At 33.4% G+C, this 17,337-nt stretch overlaps 2 protein-coding genes across 3 annotated transcripts; both read left to right on the top strand.

Annotated features, from left to right (window-relative positions):
- Window positions 1–1,489: 1,489 nt before the first annotated feature.
- sec11a (SEC11 homolog A, signal peptidase complex subunit) lies at window positions 1,490–11,098 on the top strand. Its single transcript, NM_001002521.2, is given in 6 exon segments — window positions 1,490–1,657; window positions 2,072–2,181; window positions 5,097–5,246; window positions 8,634–8,753; window positions 10,610–10,667; window positions 10,745–11,098. Coding segments are annotated over 6 exon segments (540 nt in total). The 5' UTR covers window positions 1,490–1,606; the 3' UTR covers window positions 10,796–11,098.
- A 2,217-nt stretch (window positions 11,099–13,315) lies between these two features.
- nmba (neuromedin Ba) lies at window positions 13,316–14,221 on the top strand. Of its 2 annotated transcripts, XM_005159302.5 has the most exons (3): window positions 13,316–13,511; window positions 13,588–13,784; window positions 13,879–13,978. In XM_005159302.5, the coding sequence occupies exons 1-3, from the start codon at window positions 13,355–13,357 to the stop codon at window positions 13,933–13,935; spliced, it is 411 nt and encodes a 136-aa protein (XP_005159359.1). In that variant the 5' UTR covers window positions 13,316–13,354; the 3' UTR covers window positions 13,936–13,978. The 2 variants fall into 2 exon arrangements, with proteins under 2 accessions (XP_005159359.1, NP_001076391.1); NM_001082922.1 differs by having other exon boundaries at window positions 13,328–13,511; window positions 13,588–14,221.
- The last annotated feature ends 3,116 nt before the right edge of the window (window positions 14,222–17,337 follow it).

The raw sequence follows: 17,337 nt of genomic DNA, 5'->3' as shown, positions 1-17,337 counted from the left end.
GTAGTGTTGTAATATCAAGTTAGTTCCAGTGTCTCATGAATAGTTATTAGCAGGAAAATAACAAGTATGTTTTATAGATTACATGTTAAAACTAGAATGAAAATGATATAAAGGTTTAAATTGATATTAAATGTTTATGTCTGAGACATTTAAATTCTGACTTTCCTGAAATGTGTTTTGTTTAGTTTGACTAAATGTTTAGAGGAAATGGACCACAGAACTCACCTGAAAGCCTATACAAAAGAGCCAGGGTACATTTGCACTGTTACAGTTCTATTAATGCATGCTCGGCTTTTTTTTATAACAAGCTTGTTTTAAACATGTTTAAAATCTATAAACCATACAGTTTTTTATGCTACTAGTACTTATTCATCAGCTACTAGATTATTAGTTATTTAAGGGTAAGGGTATCTATAAAATGGGACTAGTACTTATTCATAAGCTACTGGAACTTACACTAGTGCCAATTAAATAGATACTGGTAAGTTCAGTATTTCAATGTTCATTTTTACATTACCTTAACTTTTTTTGCCTAAAGAGATCTAGGGTAACACTTTACGTACTATTACTACTTGCTTAATATTAGGTTATTAGATGTTTATTAGTTCTTAATTACATTACATTCAATGACATATTCTGCATGACCTTATTTCACATCTCTAATATGAAACTACCTTAGTATCTATTAATAAGCAGCAAATTACAAGACAAAGTTCATATTTAATGGTTTATTAATACCTATAAACTGTAGGCTACTTTAAAATAAAGTGTGACCTAGATCTGTCATTGAGGTTTCAACTATTACATTTTGACTAGTTCACATCAGGTTCATATTCATCACTACTGTTAGACAGTTATTTTATAAGAATTTAGCTTTTTGTACTTATTGGACTAATTATTACTAATTTGGGCTGATAATTAGATAGATGGGATTTATTTAAATAGTTACTGGCCGTTTCACACAAAACATAAAATTTTCACTGGTCCGATACAAATTGTATAATAAATAATTATACAATTTTACAAAAAATTACAAAAAGTAATAAAACATGCTTCTCAGGGACCCATCACTCCAAATAATGTAGCTTAAATGTAGACAAAAATCTATAGGCACAGGTCCTTAATAAATAAGCACTAATACCTAATCAATAAATACTAGTGCGGAATAAATAAAAACGAGTACATTTTTATTATGTAAAAATGTCAAATTAAGAACTGGTATAGCATCTAAGAAAATCAAAAATTATACCTAATGAATAACTATTAGACATACTGAAATACATAGTGAGAGCTGAATAGTTAATATCTCAATAACATATATTGTGTATATAATGTGTTGATAACGGTTTATCTAACGTGCCATGGAAGAAACTCTGTTTGAAAAAGAAACGATAACCCATCATTGCCACCTTTCTACTGGTGTCACCCAACACTTTTTTTTGGTGTCCCCCAACACCCCTCCTTTCTCTTACCGGAAGTAACGCAACCAGAAGAGCCGCCGCGTATCCGCTAACTACAGCAGTAGCGGCAAAGCGTTTGCAACAAAATCTAAATTTTGCAATTGTTTTGATTGACTTTTACCAGTCATATTTAATCTGCAGACAACATGTTATCATTAGACTTTCTCGACGATGTACGGCGAATGAATAAGCGTCAGGTATGTGTTTATTTAGCCGGTTAGCTCGGCGCTTCCTCTACACTCTTTACTACACGTCAGCCTGAATGACAGCGGCTTTAACGTTTCACACATATATATTCTCCATTAGTGCTCTTTATATTGAGTTGTACTTATCCAAAATGGTTTGAATGACTTTATATATAATGCTGTTTTGTGCAGGTAGAGAAAATAATATAAACGGAAGTCGCTTTTTGTAACAGCTGCTATTCTGTTGTTCCCTGCTAACGTTAACTGTTATACAGTAGTTTCACTTTAAGCCACTGCAAAACCATTAATCTGAAATTTTTAAATATATAATCTTTGCAAACAAAAAAACTTAATCTCACTAAGAATGAGAAAATGATGCCTGGAGACAGAAATTGGCTTCTGAGTATCATGCCTTGTGTCTTTCAGCTTTACTATCAGGTGCTGAATTTTGGGATGATTGTATCTTCAGCCTTGATGATTTGGAAAGGCTTGATGGTTGTAACTGGAAGTGAGAGTCCGATTGTTGTTGTTCTCAGGTAATGTGATCTTGCTCTTATGGTGTACCTGATCCATTGTTGTACTTGGTAGTAATTTTATAAATATTAAAGTTCATTTTTAATTATTTAAGAAACTAAAAGCCAAAATGTCATTATGGGTTAATAGCAAAAACAAACTAGGAAAGAAATTAATTATATTTGCAGTTTCTTCATGCATGTAGCTTGCTGCATTAAAGGACAGATCTGTAGAAAAGTTACTGATTTTAGAAAGATGTATTATGTTAACTTTACAGTAGGGCTGCACAATATTGGAAAATTTAGCATTGCATTAATTATATTTTATTTTGCTATATACATTGCGATGTAAATACATTTCACCAGATAACTTTATATATCGTTATTTGGGAAGAATGTATAATGTGAGATCGATTAAGATGATTCTGCTGAGGGAGTGCATATCCCTAAAAATCTTAAAAACAGATTATAACTTTTTAGGTCCCTCTACGTTTTTGTTTCAGTCTGTATTATTTGCAGTGCATTTCTGTATTTTGCATGTGTTCTGAGTATTTTCATGCATAACGATCTATTAATGCAATCAAGAAAAATATACAATTTAAAAAAGAGTTTTGTTGTTAAAATCACAAAAGGTACATTTTTTTATTCCTGAATGCTTTTAATGTCATTATCCAATTACAGGCATTAAAACACATGCAAATGATAAATTATAATACAAACCTAACATTGAATATTCTGCTATGTGATTATTGCGAATGAACACTTGGCCATATATTTTCCTCATTTTATTTGTTACAGCCTTATTCCAAATTGGATTATATTTATTTAATTCCTCAAAATTCTACACACAATACCCCATAATGACGATGTGAATAAATATTTATTTGAAATTGTTGCAAATTTATTACAAATAAAAAAACTGAAAAATCGCATGTACATAACTTTTTACAGCCTTTGCTCAATATTTTGTTGATGCAGCTTTGGCAACGATTACAGCCTCAAGTCTTTTTGAATATAATGCCACAAGCTTGGAATGCCTGTTTTTGGTAATTTTTGCCCATTCCTCTTTACAGTAGCTCTCAAGCTCTATCAGGTTGGATGGGAAGTGATGGTGTACAGCCATTTTCAGATCTCTCCTGAGAAGTTCAAAAGAATTTAGGTTTGGGTTCTGGCTGGGTCACTCAAGGACATTCACTGAGTTGTTGTGAAGCTACTCCATTGATATGTTTGTGATGTGCTTTGGGTCATTGTCCTGCTGGAAAAGTCTCCCGGTCTGAGGAGAAAAGAGCACTCTGAAGCAGGTTTTCATTCAGGATGTCTCTGTACATTGCTGCATTCATCTTTCCCTCTATCCTGACTAGTCTTCCAGTTCCTGCTGCTGAAAAAACATCCCCAGAGCATGATGCTGCCCCCACCATGCTTCACTGTAGGGATGGTATTAACCTGGTGATGAGCGGTGCCTGGCATTCACACCAGAGAGTTCAATTTTAGCCTCATCAGACCAGAGAATTTTATTTCCTATGGTCTGAGAGTCCTTCAGGTGCCTTTTGGCAATTTCCTGGTTGGGAGTGGCCTTCGTCTGGCCACTCTACCGTACAGGCCTGATTAGTGGATTGTTGCTCGGATGGTTGTCCTTCTGTAAGGTTCTCCTCTCTCCACAGAAGAATGCTATAGCTCAGTCAGTGTGACCATCAAGTTATTGATCACCTCCCTGACTAAGGGATCCCCCAGTCATGCAGCTTAGATGGCCGGCCAACTCTAGGAAGAGTCCTGGGGCCTCATGTACGAAGACTTGCGTAGAAATCATACTAAAACATTGTGTACGCACAAAGCTGTAAATGTGCATACGCAGTAAAAAACGAAGAGAAAAAAAAAGTGGGAGAGTTTAGCTGATGCGGTTAACACAGTTGGGTCTGAACATCACACTGAGTAGATTAAAAAAAGAAATAGTGCGATGTAAAGCTGTAAAAATTTTAAAAGCGGCTTTAACAGCGTGAGTGGTGTAGCTCGTAAGACGCATGGCAACATGTTTTGACACATTCGAGCATGAACTTGCTGGTTCAAATCCAGCGTCTGATGAACTCATACTCACCCCCCCTACAGTAGTTTCACTTTAAGCCACTGCAAAACCATTATCTGAAAATTTTAAATCTATAATCTTTGCAAACAAAATACCCCCATGTATCAGATTTTCCCTACACTTTCATCGCGAGGAAGACAAGTAGGAATGGAAATGTTTCTGATTTGAATGTTTCTCGTGCTTCATGCTTGGTTTGTGCTTTGACATGCACTGTCAACCCTGGGACCTTATATAGACAGGTGTATGCCTTTTTAAATCATGTCCAATCAACTGAATTTACCACAGGTGAACTCCAATTAAGTTGCTGAAACATCTCAAGAATGATTAGTGGAAATAGAATGTACCTGAGCTCTATTTAGAGCTTCATGGCAAATGCTGTGAATACTTCTGTACATGTGATTTTTCAGGTTTTTAATTTTTTAATAAATTTGCTATAATTTTTATAATCATTTTTCACATTGTCATCATGGGGTATTGTGTGTAGCATTTTGAGGAAATAAATGAATTTAAAATATTTTGTAATGAGGCTGTAACATAAATATGTAGAAAAAGTGAAGTGCTATGAATACTTTCTGGATGCACTGTATTGTGCAGCCCTATGAGTTCAATTTGCATATCAGACTTTGAGTGTAAAAAATTATTCAAGGTATTAACACACAGTTTATCACACTGACTTTACAGATTGTGATTATGAGTAGCTTACCAATGTGTGGATTTTGTTCACCCTGATTGTTTTAAATTCAAAACTAGTTTAAGAATTGACGATGATACATTTACGTTTGGTATTAAATTATATTTTTAGTGTCAAATTATTGTCTACTGAAGTGAAATATAATTATTATTATGCTTATTTCTGTAGTGGAAGCATGGAGCCTGCATTTCACAGAGGAGACCTCCTCTTTCTCACAAATCGTGTGGAAGATCCAATCAGAGTTGGAGAGATTGTTGTGTTCAGGATTGAGGGAAGAGAAATTCCCATTGTACACAGAGTCCTAAAAATTCACGAAAAGTAAGTATGCTTGCAAGATCACTAACAATGCAAATGATTCCAGAATGAAAGCGTGTTAACAATAGATGCATACAAGAGGTTAGCTTGGAGGAAGTTATGATACTTTCTCTAATAGTTTTGTGAAAGTATCCTCAAAGAAAATCATAATATTTAAACTTAACAAAAGATTTCTTTGATAATTTTTTTTTATATTGATAAATAATAATTTGTTTTTGTGCTAATACCATAAAAATATGACCATAAAACCATCACTAGGTGGTGTCAGGTTTCTCTTATTTAGTGGTTCATATATTTATTTAAACGATTCTTTAAAAACAGCTCATTCATTATAAACAAAGCACGTAATTGTGTTTATGATTGGATTGTTGCATCGTTGGTTCACTCAATTAATTCAACTATAGATTAAGTTGCAAAATTATACAAACAAAACTATACCATAGAGTTGCTCTGATACACACAAATGTTTTGCTCCGATTTTGTTTACAACTTTTTTCATTGGCGAAAACAGGAGAAGAGAAACGGATAACATTGTCTTTAAAATGTATCTCACTCAATACTAACTTTGTTCAGCTGTTGGATGAAATCAATATCGCATTTGCAATTGCACTGTCACCATTTTTTATTAAAGCAGCTCTATAGCCTGTGTGGTATAACTTAAATAAATCTTAGAAATATTAAAAACTAAAGCCCATATTAAAATTTTATTTGCCCTCATAAATAAAATCATATGGTCAGTTTAACTGCATTCCAGTAGACTTTATTAGAAAGTGAATGCTTTTGTTTTTGTTTGTTCTTTGAGTGACACTCCATTAGAGGGATGCAAATTAAAAATTATGAAATTTGACATTTTTGTATCCAAAACGGGGCTCTGTGAAGAACCCGTCAAAGACTGGCATTTATGTGGGACAAAACAGTACAGTATCAATGTGCTCAAAGCGGTAGTTCACTTCATCCTCTCATCATTTACTCACCCTTCACTTAAAATAAAATGCTAATAAACAAATTTAATTTTAAAAAAGTTTATTTTTTTTCTGTTAAACACATAAAAGTTTAATAATATTTGTATTTCCTGCTATGGATGTCAACGAATAAAATAAATAAAGGTTTGGAACCACTTGAGGGTGAGTTAATAGTGAGTAAATGACTTGTTTGGGTGAACTATCCCTTTAAACTAATCTCACCCACACTCAAAAAGTGGCTAGTGTGCGCGTTTAAACTACTTATTTAATAGTTGAAACAACACAGTTCTTATTTGTTTTTGGGACAACTTAATTGTTTTATGTTCAATTCTCTTAAATTTATAAAAAACAATTAAGTTAACCTAATTGATTTGTTTTGGGAAAACATAAAGGAATTGTGAGAAACCCAGCATTTTTTACAGTGCACATTACTTGAAATCTTTTCCACAGAGGTTGAAGTGATTTATTTTTCTTCCTGCATGTAAAATAATGAAGATTATTATGAAATTTTTATATATTTATATAATACACACACACACACACACACACACGTGTGCGCAGAGGAAAAAATATCAGACATGCTGTGACAATTTCCTTGTTCTGTTAAACATAATTTAGGAAATATTTTAAAAAAGAAAAAAATTCAAAAGGGGCTAATAATTCTGACTTCTGTGATTTTGATTTATGATTTAATTTTGTACTCAAGCTTTAGCTTATATTTCTATACTAATTAGTCAATATGAATTATTCAGTTTGTTCAGTTAAAAGTAAACATTCTGTTATTAATTACTAACCATTGCTCCAACCCCCTCAGACCTTTGTTCATCTTCAGAACACAAATTAAGATATTTTAGATTCAATTCAAGAGACCCCTGGTTAAAAAAAAGTCCAGAAAAGCAACCAAAAATATTGTCAAATAGGCATGGGATGATAACCGCTTTCAAGTTGTAGTGTGGTTTGGAAAAGTCAAGGTTTTTCAAATGGCCAAAATTTTCTGTAATGCTGTTCCTATAATGTATGTACTTTGGTTTTGTTATGTTTTGTTTTATTTCATTTCGTTTTGTTTTTAGGACAAGAGAATCTCCAGTAGAAAATATTTGCAAGATTGCTTTTTTAAATTAGAACAATTGTGAACAATTTTGTGTGCCATTAAAACTGAAAAAAAAAAACTTTGTTTGCCATTGTTTTCCATATCAAACCAAGATTTTCTGTGCATTTACTATCCCTTTAAAGACGTTGAAATATTGTGCTGTTGACGCTAATGGCTAAATCACTGTACTGCCCATAGTAAATGCGCACACTGACCTGAGCTGATGGAGAAGATATAGGCACGCAACACTTTTCCAAAATAAATTTGGCACACCAAGTGCCAATGAAGTTACAGGGATTGTTTTGATGATGTTTTTGTACAGTTGAAGTCAGAATTATTAACCTCTTATGAATCTTTTTTTTTTTTTTTTTTTTTTTACTTTTTAAAATATTTTCCAAATGTTTAACAGAGCAAGGACATTTTCACAGTATGTCTGATATTTTTTTTCTTCTGGAGAAAGTCTTATTTGTTTCATTTCAGCTAGAATAAAAGCAGTTTTAAATTTTTTAAAAACATTTTAAGGTCAAAATTATTAGCCTCTTTAAGCTAATTTTTTTTTGATAGTCTACAGAACAAACCATCATTGTACAATAACTTACCTAATTACCCTAACCTGCGTAGTTAACCTAATTCACCTAGTTTAGCCTTTAAATGGCACTTTAAGCTGTATAGAAGTGTCTTGAAAAATATCTAGTGTATACTATATTACTATAAATATTTACTGTCATCATGACAAAGATAAAATAAATCAGTTATTAGAAATAAGTTTTTAAAACTATTATGTTAAGAAATGTGCTGAAACAATCTTTCCCCCTGTTAAACAGAAATTGGGTAAAAAATAAACAGGGGGGCTAATAATTTTGACTACAACTGTACTTTTAATATTTTGGGACTGTTGCAATCTATGGAGGATCAGAGAGCTCTCGGATTTCATATAAACTATCTTAATTTGTGTTTCTGAAGATAAACAAAGGTCTCAGGAGATTGAAACGACATGTGGCCGAGTAATTAATGACATAATTTTCAATTTTGGGTGATCTAACCCTTTAACACGACCGTTTCTAAGCAACAAATAAGGGCTTTCTTGTATTGTTTGCTTTGAAAGTAGCTAACACCAGTGGAAAAACAATGACGTAACAACAAAGCTGCACATCTGCTCATTTTTTTAACAGGGGGTGGAAGACTCACATCTGTCACCCTTTTTAACCCCTAATGAGTTTGCATTCCTGTCAGTTTAATTATAGTTGTATGTAGTATAGTTGCATATCATGATGTGTGTAGTTTGATTGGTTTTCATGCTTTGTTCTTTCCAGTAACATTTATTCATATTAATTTCAGAGAAAATGGCGATATCAAGTTCTTGACAAAAGGTGACAATAATTCTGTGGATGACAGAGGCCTTTATAAGCAAGGACAGCACTGGTTGGAGAAGAAGGATGTGGTGGGCAGAGCAAGAGGGTAAGATCAAAACCCAATATGCTGTATTTTTGTATTGTTCAGATGTTTAGGTGCATCCCAAATTGCATACTTATGCACTATTCTACACCATTTTGAAGTGTAAATAGTACAAATAGTGCCTTCAAACTAAAATATTCATTTTATATTTAGTCAAATATTCATTAAATATTCAAGTGCACTGTACCCATATGATGCAGTTCTTTAACATCACTCATCGGCTGCAGCTTTGCTTACAAAGTGGAAGGGGCAGAGATTAGAGTTGTTTCGATACTAGAATTCGGTACCAATCGATACAAACATTTTAAAGTCATTAATTTCCCACTAGCATTTCAGAGCTGTTGAGCACATTATTAAACACAGCTCAACAGAAATGTCCTTAATTGTCCTTAATTAATGGAGCATTTTAAAGCTGCGATTCATCAGCGGATCACTCTTATAACAGCTTACAGACAAACCAGCTAATCAATGTGACTTTGAAACGCTCCAGTGTGCCTGTATTTGTGTTTATACGAAGAGTTTGGTGTACTGATGACCGTCACGGCCCATCACAGTAATTTCTGTTGTGTATGTGAACACAATGGCAAATCAGCAACGTTTTAGAACATGCTCAACAGCACTCAAATATTAGTTGGAAATGGATGTTTTTAAAATATCAGTATTCATAGGTACCAAATTCCAGTATTGTGACATCCCTAGCGGAGCAATCGAACACTTGCGTTGAATTACTTAAATTATTTTGGATTGTGAAGCAAATTTCTTCTACGTAAGTCACAGGTGTCAAACTCAGTTCCAAAAGGGCCGCAGCACTGCACAGTTTAGTTCCAACCCTAATTAAACACACCTGATCAAACTAATTGAGTCCTTCAGGCTTGTTTGAAACCTACAGATAAGTGTGTTGGAGCAGGGTTGGAAATAATCTGTGCAGGGCTTCGGCCCTCCAGGAATTGAGTTTGATATCCCTGACGTAAGTGACTATGCCACCTCCTGATGGTGAATGCGGTTGTACTCAGGGTAGGTACTATTTAGTAGTATTTATCACATTCCAAGGCCCGACATTGCAACCATTTTGGTCGCATAAGCTTTTCTGATTGGCCCACAGCTCTAGAATTGAACTCGAATGGATTGGTTAATATCAGCTGTCAATCACTTAGTCAACGCCTTCTGCCAACAGATGACAGGGAGTTACAACTGGGAAAATGTAAGCTGAAGATGAGAAAAGGAAACAACACTGACAGATTTTGTTTTAAAAACCACCTAAAGTTACAAATAATTCTACATCTGATTAGTGATCATGTGGTGAATGTTTATCCACCATTTACACTTTTTGAAGAGTGGATAAAAGACTTCTATTGGTTAAAGTCCACTATGAAAATGACTAAAGCATTCACTGTAAAGCCGGTGAGATTGAGTTTGCAGGTAACAGCAGATAATTAGATTCGATTAGTGTTGATTTTAAATGGAATAAATCTGTTATTATGTAATTCTCTGTTAATGCAGCTAAATTTTGTTTGGTGCGACTACATTTTTAAAGTTAGGAGCACCAGTGCCATCAAGCACTAAGGTTAATTCCGAGCCCTGAATTCACTAATTTTGTAGCTGTCAAACGTCATCTGGGAAATGGTTTGAATTTCTTATTAGTAAAAATACATTCCAATACCAAAATTGTTCCAATTGGGACAACACTTAATTCATATAGTACGCTTTTGAGCAGTTAAGTGCTTAAGTACACAGTGTATAGTGTATAATGTATCATTTGGGATGCAGTGTTTGACTGTTTTTTTTTTTTGTTTTTGTTTTTTTTGGGGGGGTTTTTTCATTCCATTGGGGAAAATTTTTTTTATTTCTTCTTCTGACAGGTTTGTGCCTTACATCGGAATTGTGACAATTTTGATGAACGACTACCCCAAATTTAAGGTATACTTTGAAATATTGAATTAATAATGTCCTACTTTGCATTTGGTCTAACTCTTGTTTTTTGTTCATTTCGACAGTATGCTGTACTCTGTTTGCTGGGGCTGTTTGTTTTGGTACACCGAGAATGAAGAATTTCAAGAGAAACACGGTCAGGGAACACACATCCCTTTTGTGACATGTTTTTATGCTGTTTATTTTTGTGAAAGTCCTGCACTTGCTCTTAGAGATAAAGGTCAAGTTATCATTTTCTCTGTTCAGTGACAGTGCAAACACAAGAAGTACCGGATGAGTTTGTATTTGTTCCTTTTTTCCATGTCATACCAAATTCGTTTTTTGTTTGATTTGACTTTACAGCTGTACGTGCTCCATACATCTGTCTAACTCTTTCTTAAAGGCTACAAATTTTGTAATGAATAAAACTGTTCAGCCAATTTTGAAAGTGTGTTAGTTTCTTTCTTTTAAAGTCATTTTGTATCATTATTAATGTACTATGTTTGGAGTCGCTGCCATATCTTTTAAACAACAGACAGAGAATATCAAATTTAAAATAAAAACAATTATATTTTATTCCAAAACTGTATGCTAGTACAATGAAAATGCTATATTGTCATAAAGAGAGAGTTTTGCACATCGAATTAAAAACATTTTTTTATAGAAAAAGAAAATGGTATATTCTTTAAATAAATGGTAATTTTAGCTGGTTCAGATTAGTATCTGATCATTCAGCTAGGTATTGTTCACAAAAACTTAATTATTGTATTCAGTAATGTTAACACTTTCTAATATGGTTTCATTAGTTATTGTTGTTTACAGCATGTGAGAGAAATTGAAGAAAGTGGGGGGAAATGGGAGCCATTGACTTCCATAACATTTTTTTTCTTCTCCAATTGAGGTCAATAGCTGTCTGCGCTCAAGAGTTCTTCAAAATATTTTTTTAAAAATAATATGTTCAACAGAAGAAGAAAAAAACCCTCTAAAAAGGTTGAAATCTCTTGTGATTCTTAAATGGTGAATAACAGTTCATTTTGGGGAGAACTACCTTTCACAAACATTACAAGATAATAAGCTCATGTCCATTACATAATATACAGCGTTAGTTTAAAAGTTGTAGTATTGATTGTAAATTGAAAAAATTAAAGGAATAAATCACCCAAAAAAAAGAAAACTCTGACAGAATTTACTCCCACTTCTTTCGAACCTGTTTTTAAAAACATGAAAGATTAGATTTTGAATAATGTTGAAAAATGGTGGCCATTGACTTCTATATTTTTCCTGCTTTGAAAGTTATCCCCTTAAAATATCCTCTTGTGTGTGTGTTTTTTTTTTTCAAAATAACAAAATAAAACCATGAGTGTATGAAACTATTTGAGTAAATTGAGAGTAAATGTTCTTTTTAAAAAATCACTAACAGACCTGTAACCTATTTTTCCTTGTTACACATTATTCACATATTTCACCCAAAAATTACAATTTACTCACAATAACCTTTATTCACTATAACCTTTATCAGTTTCTTCTGTTCAACACAAAGATATTTTAACCCTTTACCTGGCCCGCAAAGAGTTTTATTTTTTTGCACGCTTAACCCATATTTTTTTTAAATATCAACCTCTACCAAATGGTAGATATGTTGGTTTATAGTAAAGTACCAAAATGAATACATATGCTAGGAAAAATCAGAAAAATTGACGTAAGAGTGTACGATCAATTTATTTAAAAACAATGAAAATGAAATGTTTTTGAATAATAAATCATCTTTATTTTTTAAAGTATGCCATCAAATATTTCAGATTCTCATTTAACATGCTGAATGGATGCTTCCCAGAGCTGAGTTGCGGCTGGAAGGTCATCCGCTGTGCAAAACATATGCTGGATAAGCTGGCAGTTCATTCCGCTGTGGCGACCCCTGATGAATAAAGGGACTAAAAAGATGTTTTTTTTATTGTTTATATTGTTTTTTTATGTAATTGTTATTAAAAAAATTTTTTACAATAAACAAAGTCAAGTGTAGTAGTGCAACGGGATTGTTTTTTTTTTTTTTTTTTTTTTTTTTAAACAAACTGCCGTGTAGTGTAAACCGTTTTGTAAAACAGTCAAAATATGGTTAAGCATTTGGTAGAGCATGCAGTTAAAGGGTTAAAAATACATGTAAACCACTGACTTCCACAGTAGAAAAAACAAATAGCCCACTATCCAAGTAAATTGTTAGGCCAGTTTTCACCTTTTATTAAAAATATCTTCTTGAAATAACTCAGACAGGTGGAACAAGTAAAGAGTTAGTAAAGGATGACAAATGTTCAGTTTTGGGTGAACTAATGTAGCCAAATTAAACTTTACTGTAAAATCTTATTAACAATGAGTCATATAGTTCCTCAGAACCACGGTACATATTCACACATGCGACTCATAACTATTGAAATGTAAGATTGATTTCGACGCCTCAAAACGATTTTCCATTCTATTAATTCCATTAAACTGCATGCGCGCACAGCCAACGCACGTCACAAAGCGTTTCCCATCCTCATCCAAACAGACCAAACACTTGCTGTCGTTCTGTGTGCATTCAATGACTAAACTGTGACCTCAGAACCCGCCGGCATCACACCCCATTGAGGGGGTATAAAAACAGCCTGCAGAAGAACCAGCTCAATCTGACCGGAGGAATCCGCCGAGAGTTACCTGAGAAGATGGCTGATGATGGACATTGCAAATATACATTGTTATTCGCGCTCATAATGCTTTTCAACGTATCACTGAGCACTTCAGTCAGTCTCGATTTAACGGAGCTGCGAAATAAAGTTTCGAAAATAAAAGTGCATCCACGTGGAAATCTTTGGGCAACAGGTACGTTGTTGTTTCATTGTGTATTTTTATATTAAAATGAAAACCATTACTTAAACGATTGAGTTCTTTTGTTCAGGTCATTTTATGGGCAAAAAGAGCATTTCAAACAGCCAGCTCCAGGATTCCCCGTTCCCCGTAAAACCAGATAGGAATATTATGGGAGAATCAGGGAGTTCAGAGGATTTGAAGGAGCTCATCACTCAGGAGATGCTGAAAATTGCTCTTCAGGCTCAGCTTGAAGATCCAAAAAGGACACGAGATGTTTATAATCAGGTGATTAGAGAGATATTTAAAGAATTGGCCAACAGGATGTGAATAGTTAATTGAATGTAAATTGTGATGCATTTTATTTATTCTTTTTTTTCAGGATAAAGACTTCATGGTAAAGCTTATGAAAAACTTAATTGAAAAAGTAAATTTATAGCGAAAGTGCAATGGATTTAAATGTAATAAAATTGACAAACCTTAACATTGTGTACCAAATGTATATGCAAGTCTGCTTTTAATGTTTGTTAAATACTTATTAATGATGTATTTTGGCAGCAGAAAGTGTCAAATGTTATGAAGGCAAATCAATATTTTGCATTCAGATGTCTGTCTGAATATCCGAATGATCGGATGAGTGAGTGAATTGATTAATAGATGAGTGAATGTGTTAAGTAAGTTATTAAACAAATCTGTATTTTGAAAAATAAATATGAAACTGCAAATCAGCCTCATTTTGCTTTATCATGCCTGTACTGTGGAAAGTTACAGATGTAATCAGTTGCACCTAAAGATTTTTTTTTAATTATGACTAAGCAGAAATTTCATAGAAACAAAACAACAGTGGAATCATACTCCAATTACAGTAAAAAGCTCCCACTGAGAGCCGCTTATCCTTCCCTTGGGTTTGCTACACAGAGGTAAGGAACCTTAACCTTTAAAACTCTCATTGGATAGTAATTTAAGTAATTTACAATGAGCACTATCAACATATATTAGCATATTTGGATATCAAATTATCACAAGGGCAGTACAATAAATCATAATAGAATACAATATTATATTGTGACAATTTTAGAAAAACAAATTAACAATAATGCAACATTAACATCAATAAAGCTTACTGAAATTCATTATTACAATACAGCTTACCCTCAGATCAGCTCTGTGTGTGTTTGTTTTGTGGTGTGTGTCTGTGTGTTTGTGCACATTTATGAATGCGGCACTTATGTTAATCAATATATAAATATGACATATAAGTGTTTACTTCAGTGTTTTTGTGTCATTTCTAGTTCAACTGTTATACGATTCTTTAATCAAAGATGCATTTACATGTAAGTCTTCTTTGTAAAATTGATCAAAATGTTGCAACTTTATGGTTACATCAAACAAATATCTATATGTTCCTCTGAAAAATCTTAATTCAAACAGAAAACTATTTTTGTTCTTCTTTTACGCCTTATCTGACTTAGCTTAAATTTCATCTTATTGAAGTTTGAGCAAATGTATCTTGATTTAAATATGTTTAGACATTTGTATTGGAAAACAGAAGTAGTCAGATATTATTTTTGCAATACATGTGCCATTTATGGCATTAATATAAGATGTTCTGCTGATTTTCAACTTTTCTAAAAGGGTAAAATAAGAATTTATACCCCTTCCCTCCACACCCTTCCCCCCAAAATCACTTTATTTAATTAAAAAAAGGTACATCAAATAAAGTCTTTTATTTGGCAAATCTCCATACTTAAAAAAATCATCAATATCACTTGTTAGTTTCAAGTTGCATATTTACTCAAGAAAGAAGCACATTTCTTATTATCAATTAATTTAAGTGAGTTAATTACATGTTTCTATTTCACATAAGAAGTCTATAAAAACAGCTTTTTTTAAGAAACCACTGTTAATCTGTTTCTGACTTGTTTTTGTTTCTTAAAATAACAAATAACATCCCTTTAATACGTCCCTTTATTAATCAGGGGTTGCCACAGCGGAATGAACCGCCAACTTATAGAGCATGTTTTATGCAGCAGATCCCCTTCCAGCTGCAACCCATCTCTGGGAAACATCCATACACACTCATACACTATGGACAATTTAGCTTTTCCAATTCACCTCATACCGTATGTCTTTGGAGTGTGGGGGAAAGCGGAGCACCCGGAGGAAACCCACGCAAACGCGGGGAGAACATGCAAACTCCACACAGAAATGCCAACTGACCCAGCCAAGGCTCTAACCAGCGACCTTCTTGCTGTGAGACGACAGCACTACACTACCTACTGGACCACTGCGTCACCCCAAATAACATCCTTAAAGTGCAAATTACCATTTATATCAAATCAATATGAACTGAAATCATTCCAAACAATGATGATACATTGCATGAAAAAAAAAAGTGACAAATCACACTCATTTTTACAAAAGGTGCAAATATCAGTAACATCACAATGTTTGAACAAGAGTGCATTACAGGGGTAAATATTGTGCAAAATTTTAAAGAGCACCTCTTTACATTTTATTCGGAATACAAAATGTATATGGTAATGATAATGTTTTCCTCCATTGAATGAAACAATTATAGAACCCCAATAAAACTTTCCTCTAGGAGTAATTAGGCTTTGTGACCGGGACACTTGACAAATGAACTTATTATTGCATTCTTTACTAAGAATAGATTTTCCTCCTAGGCATAACTGTGACAACTGTTTGGAAATGATGCAATGTCAGACACAATGCACTCAGTGGAGCCAGTGACATCACTGTAAGGGGTGGGGTTAGGTGAGTTTATTAAAAGGCTTTACATGCAGCTCAGATTGCATCTGGACCAGGTCTGCATTCAGTGTTCAGTCCTTTACAAAAAATTAACCATCGTTTTACTACAGAAAAAATATTGTATATAACCATGTATTAAAACTTGTAGTAAAACAAGTTTACAATGATTTTGCTAAGCTAGTTTAAGTTGAATCATGCCAAACACACTATAAAAATGATTAATGCACTAAAAACATGGTAACTACTTGCAGCTAAATAAAACCATGGATGAACATGAAATCATCATTGCAGTGGAGGTGGGGGTGTGGGGAGGTTGTGAGGAAGTGATCAGGAAGATGCTGAAGGGTGGGGCTTTCCTTTTTCTATGTATTTTTTAATTTTTTTTATTATTATAACAAAATGAAACATTTACATTATATCACATTACATGCCAGGGAGCAAAACCAAAATTTATCTTTTAAACAGATTCACAGTTTCAGCTTCATATAAAGATTTAGAACTTCAAGAAAAATCTGAAAGAAAGGTTTACACTTACAAAATTTACACTTGTGAATAAAATGTTTGGCCAAAAATATAATAAGATTAAATAAATAAAAAGCATCTGGATGTTTATTCTGATGGTTATATCTTAAAATATCATTTTCATATTTTAACATAACATCAGGAATTATACCACTAAATATACTTAATACATTTTTGCAAAAATGTTTGGTATATTTGAATATTGTAGCAAAGCACGTCACTCACACTAGATCAGTGGTCACCAAACTTGTTCCTGGAGGGCCGGTGTCCTGCAGATTTTAGCTCCAACCCTAATCGAACACACCTGAACAAGCTAATCAAGGTCTTACTGGGTATACTTGAAACATCCAGGCAGGTGTGTTGAGGCAAGTTGGAGCTAAACCCTGCAGGGACCCCTGCACTAGATTAACATTTGAAGTAAATGTATTTCTTTCAAGTCCCAAACCACATTTGACAACATATTAAAAATAGACAAATAATATTTCTTATGAATAAATGTCTTAAATTAAAAATATTTTGACAAATAAATCATATTTACACTTATATT

This window comes from Danio rerio, chromosome 18, assembly GCF_049306965.1.
Source record: "Danio rerio strain Tuebingen ecotype United States chromosome 18, GRCz12tu, whole genome shotgun sequence".
Taxonomy (NCBI): Eukaryota; Metazoa; Chordata; class Actinopteri; order Cypriniformes; family Danionidae; genus Danio; species Danio rerio.
The sequence above is the reverse complement of the archived record's forward strand: the minus strand, read 5'-3'. Positions and strand labels throughout refer to the sequence as shown.

Excerpts from the sequence above, each read along its gene's own strand:
- nmba (XM_005159302.5), top strand. The coding sequence starts at position 13,355 with ATGGCTGATGATGGACATTGCAAATATACATTGTTATTCGCGCTCATA. Across the intron at positions 13,512-13,587 it reads TGGAAATCTTTGGGCAACAG|GTCATTTTATGGGCAAAAAG; the intron begins GTACGTTGTTGT and ends TCTTTTGTTCAG. Across the intron at positions 13,785-13,878 it reads CACGAGATGTTTATAATCAG|GATAAAGACTTCATGGTAAA; the intron begins GTGATTAGAGAG and ends CTTTTTTTTCAG.